The sequence below is a fragment of the Aedes albopictus genome, chromosome 3, assembly GCF_035046485.1.
Source record: "Aedes albopictus strain Foshan chromosome 3, AalbF5, whole genome shotgun sequence".
Lineage (NCBI taxonomy): Eukaryota > Metazoa > Arthropoda > Insecta > Diptera > Culicidae > Aedes > Aedes albopictus.
In genome coordinates this window covers 78,122,541-78,130,391 of record NC_085138.1, presented here as the reverse complement: position 1 = coordinate 78,130,391, position 7,851 = coordinate 78,122,541, and the positions used below count along the sequence as shown (strand labels likewise).

General features: G+C 45.4%; 2 protein-coding genes across 2 annotated transcripts in view; both read right to left on the bottom strand.

Annotated features, from left to right (window-relative positions):
- The window catches only part of LOC134289492 (signal recognition particle subunit SRP72-like), a 107,362-nt gene that overhangs the window by 43,190 nt on the left and 56,321 nt on the right, over positions 1-7,851 (bottom strand). The window lies entirely within an intron of this gene.
- Positions 5,115-7,179, bottom strand: LOC134290051 (nucleolar complex protein 4 homolog; the record flags this gene model as incomplete). The annotated part of the gene is given in 4 exon segments (XM_062857014.1): positions 5,115-5,308; positions 5,373-6,332; positions 6,397-6,514; positions 6,830-7,179. Coding segments are annotated over 4 exon segments (1,419 nt in total), but the record flags the coding sequence as incomplete, so codon positions are not given.

The following is a 7,851-nucleotide window of genomic DNA, read 5'->3' as shown; positions in this document are numbered from 1 at the left end:
CAATGTTAATCATGCCATGTTTGGACAAGCCACCACTAGATGGCGGTAGTGAGCAAACGTCAAACATGAAAAAACGACTTGTCAATTGACCAACAACCGAATATTTGAATCGACCGTTAAAAAAGTAATCGATGAGAAACGAGTAGAGTGTGACGTCTGTTTTTCGTTACCTTACAACAATTAATTATTTGCTGATATTGGCTTAGCAATAACTTTTGCTGAAACAAATAACTGTTAATTAGCAAATATAATAGTGTTAAAGGTCACGACCAAAGAAGAGAATAATTATTGTTAGACAATAGAGGCACCAAACAAGCAAGGTGCAGAGATTACTCTTCATCCCAACTGGTAACAGATAATGACATGATCTAGTTTTTTTTATTGGTGACAAAACAGAAGCTAAATTTGTTGTGTGCTTTTCAAATCGTGAATAATCGATTATTACAAGCCCAAAATCGAAACTGTTTGATGATAGATCTTCAACAGCGTGTTTACCAACTCGAAGTTACCCCTCGAAAAAATTGCAATGCAAGTCTTAAAAATCCACGAGTTTTGAGATTTATAAAGAACGATCTTTATCCTATTTTGTTCAAGTTGGGACAAAGTTATGTCGCATTGCGTGAATTGTGAACTCAGGTCGCGATGCGACATTGTTATTATTGTTGCGCGATGGTTGAATTTTGATTCAGTGGTCACGACCATCCAGCAATATTAGCGGCGTCGGTGGTGTAGTGGTGGTCCAGTTTTAACTGGACTGCAATTGAACATCCCAGAACGGCTCATCAACTTCGTAACCTTCCGTAACTCGCGCGGTTAGCCATCTTTGCCAGCACCACACCAATGCTGAATACAAAAGGCGAGATTTTTTTCAACGTGTTGTACAAAACACAATAGCGCGATCGCTCAAGGATTAATACTGACAACTTGAGATAACTGTAGTTTTTCTTCTTTGCGATTTCATCCCCAAAAACTGTTTCAGTTCTTCGCTGTCAACGCTAATCGTTTCTTCAAACCCATGATCGACTTCAAATTGCCGCCGACCACTAAAAGCTCATCTACGTGCAAAATCAAGATGAGTTTAACTCCATATTTTAGCTTTGTATACAGGCAATAACCGTGTCTAGATTTCTTGAAGCCCATCTTAAATTGCTTCGTTTAATCGGTCGTTCCAACATATTCCATTGTTTAGACCATACAATATTTTCAGCAATCGACAGACTTGACCAGACTTCGCAGGTACGCCATCAGGGAGCTCCATGTAGATTATTTTCTTTGAACAGCCGTAGAGGAACGCTGTGCGGACATCCATCTGATGGAAATAGTATCGCCGATGTACACCGACTGCCAAAACAATCCTGATCGTGGCCAGCCGAGTAGGGTGATTCAGGTAATTTGGACAGACCGTTACGCGTATATATTTTGCACACCTCCATTTGATTTTGCCGTTAATGTCCAAATTATATACGCATAACGGTCTGTCCAAAATACCTGAATTCCCCACGATCTCTTCATAGTCCTGTCCTTGCTTTTGGAGATATCATTTCGCCACAAGCCGAGCTTTGTAGCGAACCGGTCTGCCGTTTTCATCTTCCTTTAGCCGAAAGACCCATTTGATTTCACCTCTCTAGGACAGGTCGTCAGCTGCCAGACGTCGTTTTTCTTCAGCGACTCCAGCTCACTTGCTACAGCGCGCATCCATTCATCTCGGTCATCTCGACGGGCGATTTGGCCAAATGTTTCGGGTATATCTGAGGATCATCGCACATCAGAAGTTGCTCCGTAACCAACGAAATAATCGAGTAACTTACCCGGTAAAGTGCGCTCCCGATCGCTGATTGATGTTCTTGTGAAACGACTTCTTCATCCTCCTCTTTTTCGTAGGACTAACGGGCTACCAAGGGCGATTGCTCTGCTGGTTCAGCCTCCACTTCACTCGGAAAACGAGTCTCATCAAACTTCACGTCGCGAGCCACGATGATCTTTTGTCGTCTTCGACCCCACAGCTGGTAGCCATTCGGCGCCACCATAACCACTTCGAAGCTTTTGGCGTCTAACTTCTTCCGTAACTGACCTGGTATCTACGCAAAAGCTCTGCATCCGAAGATCCGTAGTTTCTCCAGGTTGGGCTTTAGTTCTAGCCACAGCTCCGCTGGTGTTAAGTTGACCGAGAGAGCTGCCGTCGGACTCCGGTTTAACGGGTTTAACAGGTACACGCCAGTCAACGCAGCCTCACACCACATCCTTTTCGGTAGCCGAGAATCCAGAAGCATTGCACGAACCTTTTCAATGAGCGTACGATTAAACCTCTCTGCTACTCCATTCTGTTGCGGAGAATATGCAACCGTCGCTTCAATCTGGATTCCTTTCGCTTTATACCAGTTTTTCTGATTGTTCGAGCCATACTCCGTACCTTGATCCACCGTAAGTTTTAAAATATTCTTACCGAATAATGCTGTCGTCATCGCCTTATATTCACGGAATCGTTCAAAAACTTGACACTTCTCCTTCACTAGGTATATTTATCATCGAGAAATTGTTATAATCATCGATGACCGAAACGAAATAGCGAGAGCCATTCCACGCCGGAGGATCGACTGGCCCGCGCACATCCGAGTGAATCCTCTCCAAGCCACGAATCGCACGATTCCGAGTTTCATCAAAGAGTTTATGGCACTGTTTGCCCCACACGCATGGTTCGCAAAATCTGACTTTGTCCGAGAGGGCTTGGTGGTTTTTTTTTTCATTTATTTATTTTATAGGCACTCTGTGCACTTAGGCCTCTACTGTGCCGATTACCACCGTTAATCTATATAGTTTTAAACTCCTACACTTTGATACAGAGTCTATTTTAAGTTCTATCGATATTTGCTTGTGTCTTTATATCTACCGTCCTCGCAGTAGGTTGGAGAGAGATCTCATATGCATATGCCGTACTTGTCGCTACAGTTGTGCTACTGCAGCGTGTGGTTCCAATACATTTCCATCCAGTCCATTGAACCCCGCTCGTTTGCCGTGAATCGTGTATCAGGCTTGTTGCCGTCGAAGAGGGTCAGTTGTCTCAGTCCCCATCCAATGCTGACGGAGGATGGATGTGCCATCCCAATGCACTGTCCTCCGTGCGGCGTCTTATGGTGGCTGGACGAAGTGTTTTTTGAAGGGGTTGGGAATTTCATCCATGACGATTCGCTTTACTAAGCGAATCTGTACTTCAAAGCTACAGGCCCTGACTAGGCTTGCTGGTTGTTATGTCCTAGTCGACGATGCCACAGATCGTTCACCTCCGCTTGACATGCATTCGCAAATGGCTTGTTGAACTTGACTTCCAGCTCACACAGACTTTCTCTTAAGTACGCTGTAGCGATGACCGTGTTCTCCTTCCTCAACGTAGCTTTATTTCCACAAAACAACACCGAGATTCCAGCTTTGGCCAGTTTCTTGACCGTCATCAGGTCGACATCTCTCAAGTCCGGTATGTAGACAACATCGTTGATTTTTATTTGAACGCTTCTGTTGCTGACTCCTTTGATGATACCTTTCATCCGAGCTTCCAAGGTCTCGCCGTCTTTGCCCACTTTGATGATGACGAGGCTTGACAACTTGTTCAACATAAAAAAAAACATCAGCATCGTTCACAAAATGGTCGCTTGATCCAGAATCTAATTTGAAAACCAGTCGTCCATCACGGCGTCGAGAGTCTCTTGCGCGACCGGCCATAAAACTTACCGCCTTTCTCTTTGATGCAACAGCAGCATTTAGTACTCCACTGTGTTTCTTCTGCCGGCAGTCCTTCTTCATGTGCCCTTTCTTGCCACACCTAGGAAACTTGCCGTTGAATTTCTTGAAGGTAGTCCTGTCCTTTTTCTCCAACGAACACATTCGGCTTCTCATTCGTACCATCTTGATGCCTGGCGAGCTGCTTGACTTCTTCGCTCAGAAGCCGTTTCTTCACTATGTCTAGCGTCAAATCGTTATCGCCGAGATTCTCCAGAGCAGTTATTAAAAGGTCATATGACTCGGGAAGAGTCCCGAACAGCATCACCACCATATCCGGTTCCTTTAGTTTCGCTCCTGCCACCCGTAGCTGTCGGATCAGGTTATCGAAACACATAAGATGGTTCCGCATGGATTCACCCTCCTTCATCTTCAAGCGACCGAGTTGCTTCCGTATCAGGTTTTGCGTCGCTAGCGATTTCTTGGCAAATGAATTCTCCAGCGCTCGCCACATCTGTTCTGCTGTCCGTTTGTCTCGAACGATCTCCAGACAATCATCTCCGAGAAAACCAATCAGCATCGACTTCGTCTCCTTGTCCGCCTCGGCGAACTTCGCTTTTCCGCAGCCATTTCCGGGGAATCTTCAGTCAAGGTATATTCCACTCCCATAGCGTCCAGATACATCCGCATGCAAAAACTCCAGTTATGGGCGTAATCAGGGATATCTTGATTGCTACGAATGCCAACTTGATCACATAGTTCTATCCGTCTAAGGTTACGAACGATGACGAAACTTCATCCGCAACCCGTACACTTGATTTCGATCCGTCAAGCGTCGTACGAATCTGTCTAATCAGCTTCACCAGAAAACCATGTTCGATCATAATCTCCCAAGTAACAAAGGCAGCTGCATAACACCTTATTCAGCCAAAATCAAGCTCAAGGGTGCTTATTTATCTGTTGTGTTGTACAGTTATAATGTTTATTGGGCTGCCATAACTCGTTCCTCTTCACTGGATCGTACACCGCCATAAAATCAACAGGTGATGGATCTTCAAGTTGTACTCGCTGTTTTACTCCACACGCCATTAACAGTTTCGTAAAACCTCTGCATTTCATTCTGTTTCATACTCTCTTGCGTCTGAGCACGATTCCTCACGATCCAGAAAATATATGCATCCTTCTTGACACAAAGTTTCCGTGCGGATGGTATATTCTGGAGAACGTAATTATGAGAAAGATTAAAAGTTGGGAAAGGTTTTCATGGAAATGTCCTAGAATCACACTGGTTCATTGCTTGAAAATGGTGTTTAGTTAGCGAGAGACCAACCTCAAAAGTTAAACTCATTAGACCCACTCCAAATTCAAATCACGAATAACTTCCCCATTCAAATGCTACTTACATCATTTTCGTTGATTTCCAACACGGACGCCAGATCCCACTCGGCGCTCGGGAACGGATTGGAGATAAACTTGGCAGCGGTGGCCACCGAGGGCAGCACGTGCGACTGCAGCGTGGCCACTTCCCACAGCGAGCTGTCGAGGGCGTTCGACTTGATCGGATCCCGTTCATCCATCACGTACGGGTCTTGGGGAACTAAAAAGAGCACAAGAGTTTAGTCAGGAAAGCTTCCAGTTGTCGCAAATATTAGGTAACGAACCTTCGCCTCCGGTGGGGTGGAAAATCAAACGCTTCAGCGCCGGATGTCGCAGGAAGAGATTACCGATGAACCGCAGGATAATGACGATGTCCTGCGGTGGAGCGATCAGGGCCAGACGGGCCAGTCGCTTTACGAAGGCGGCCACTAGGCCTTCCGGGAGGTGGCTGGAACTGAGGAAAATGTCCGCCAGATAGAAGAGGCGTGCCTTGAACTTGGTGTGGAAGATTTCCGGTTCGAACATCGAGTACAGCTTCTCGTAGATGTTCGGGTAGGTGAGATTGTGCTGCTGGATAAGGACAAAGATGCCCTGCAGGGCCAGGAGGCTGATGGCACCGCCAACGTCCAGCGAATCCATAAGGAAGTCGGTCAGCAGGACCGGTTTGTCCAGATGGGAGAGAACTTTCTCCAGCAGAAGAATCAACAGCTGCCGATGGCTGGTTTCGTCGTGCTTCCAGTTCATAACGCAAGACCAAGTTTTGTTGATGTGTTTCCGAATGTAGGGGTAGTCCAGCTGCATCTGAATGCAGAGGAAACTCGGGGATTCTTCTACTGCTTCCTTGCCAAAGCAAATAGCTCCCACAAGGCTGAGGTAATTCTGGATGAACACCGTACTTGGGCAGAATTCTTTCGGCGCCAGCGATGGCACAATCTTCCAGCAGAAGTAGATCACATCCAGATGGGCCGAATATTCCAAAAACCGATTCATCATGTGGGTATTCAGTCGATCCGAGGACAACATCGCTTGAAGTACCTGTCTCAGCTTGGCCAACGGAAAGTGAACCGTGCCAGAATTGGCTTCCAGTGGATGTTCCGTTTCCGCTACAATCAGCTTCATGGCCGTGGCCAAAGACTGCGAACTTTCCGCCGGCTTATCGTGGCCGAACGACTCCAGTATGGCACTGAACGATTCTTTGTACTGAGCTTGCAGCCACTGCTTATGAGACGATCCGGTTGATTCGTCTGCAAAAAGGAAAACATCCATCAAATCAACCCAGAAAAAGTAAAAATACCCACACCCACTCACCAGCTGGTTTCAATGGCTGCACGACTATTTGCATCTCATTTCGTTTCAGCAGCTCGCAGAAAATGGACTCCACCACCAGCAGGGCAGGGATCACGGCACTTTTCCGTGCATTACTCTCCTGTAAGTAAAATCACACCAAAATTGATTACCAACTCGAGCAAACCCTTCCCATTTCGCAAATAAAAATCATCTTGCACCCCCTCATTTTTCAAACACCGTCCATTGCCCATTGCACGGTGACGTCATCAAGAAATCGCTCTCTTTCTCTCCTACGGGAAATTAGAAAACAACAGGACCAACACCTGTCAAATTTGACAGGTACTGGTCCTGTTGTTTTTAAACTCTCTGAAGGAGCAAAGGAGATAGAATTTCGCCGTGAAGTGGTCTATTACGATATGCGAATAAAATTTTCGAGTTCGACATCTATCCTCACCTTCAAAAACGCGACGATTTCCAGCAGATTGTTGGATGCGCTTTCCGAGCCAGCAAGGAACTCGCTGGCTTTGGCCTTCAGCTGCCGGGAGATGGCTTTACTGCTGGATGGCTGCTGTTGTTGGTTGGAATTTGCAGACGACGACATCTTTGCTAACTATTTAAAAAAAGCTGCTCGGGCACTTTTTCACTGCGCTGCAAATATTTTCCTCTCTCCTGACGACGACTGACTAGGTACAGAAAAAAAAACACGCACCACACCACCACTTCACTCGCCGTTTTCGTCGTGTGAACACGCACCAAAACTGACGGATCGAGAATATTTGCCGACCAACACTTGAAAAGGGTCATATTCTTGATCTTATCAAACCATGTTTACAAAAACATGATGCAATCGTATAGGCCTTTTCATGTGACAGATCCGTGCATGCATTTGTTTACAAAGCTTGAACAACAGCTGCTAACAAGAACGTGTCATCTTCATAGAAGAACTGTCAAACGCCCGAAAAATCAGCTGATTTAAGACGTCACATGAAAAGGCCTATTGCGGGATCCACACCCGTTCTTCAACGTGAATATTACAGAAGAATGTTTAGCAAATTCATGATTTATTATCGACTTATTCTATTGAGAAAGGCTTGATAATAGGGCCTCTATGTAAGACTGAAATATTTTCTATCGTTTAATTATAGATTATTTCATAATTATCTCACGCCCTCTTCAAATGACTGGCGTGGGAATTTGACGTCTTCAAAAAAGCAAAACAGTACCACGCTAACCCTCAGTTACCCAGATTGGTGTCAAAGCGACCCAGATTGAGCAAAACTGCAGTTACTCTAATCTGAGTAAAGGCACCTTTACTCAAATCTGGGTTACTGATGCTGGTGGCAAAATCTGGGTAACCGGTACCCAGCTCCTCCGGGGCCTTGATTTTGTTAATGTATTTCAAATTTAGATTTTTTATAAAAAGTTGCCAATTCCCATGTGCTGTTTACTTACCTGATGCAGGAAAACAGTTCTCCA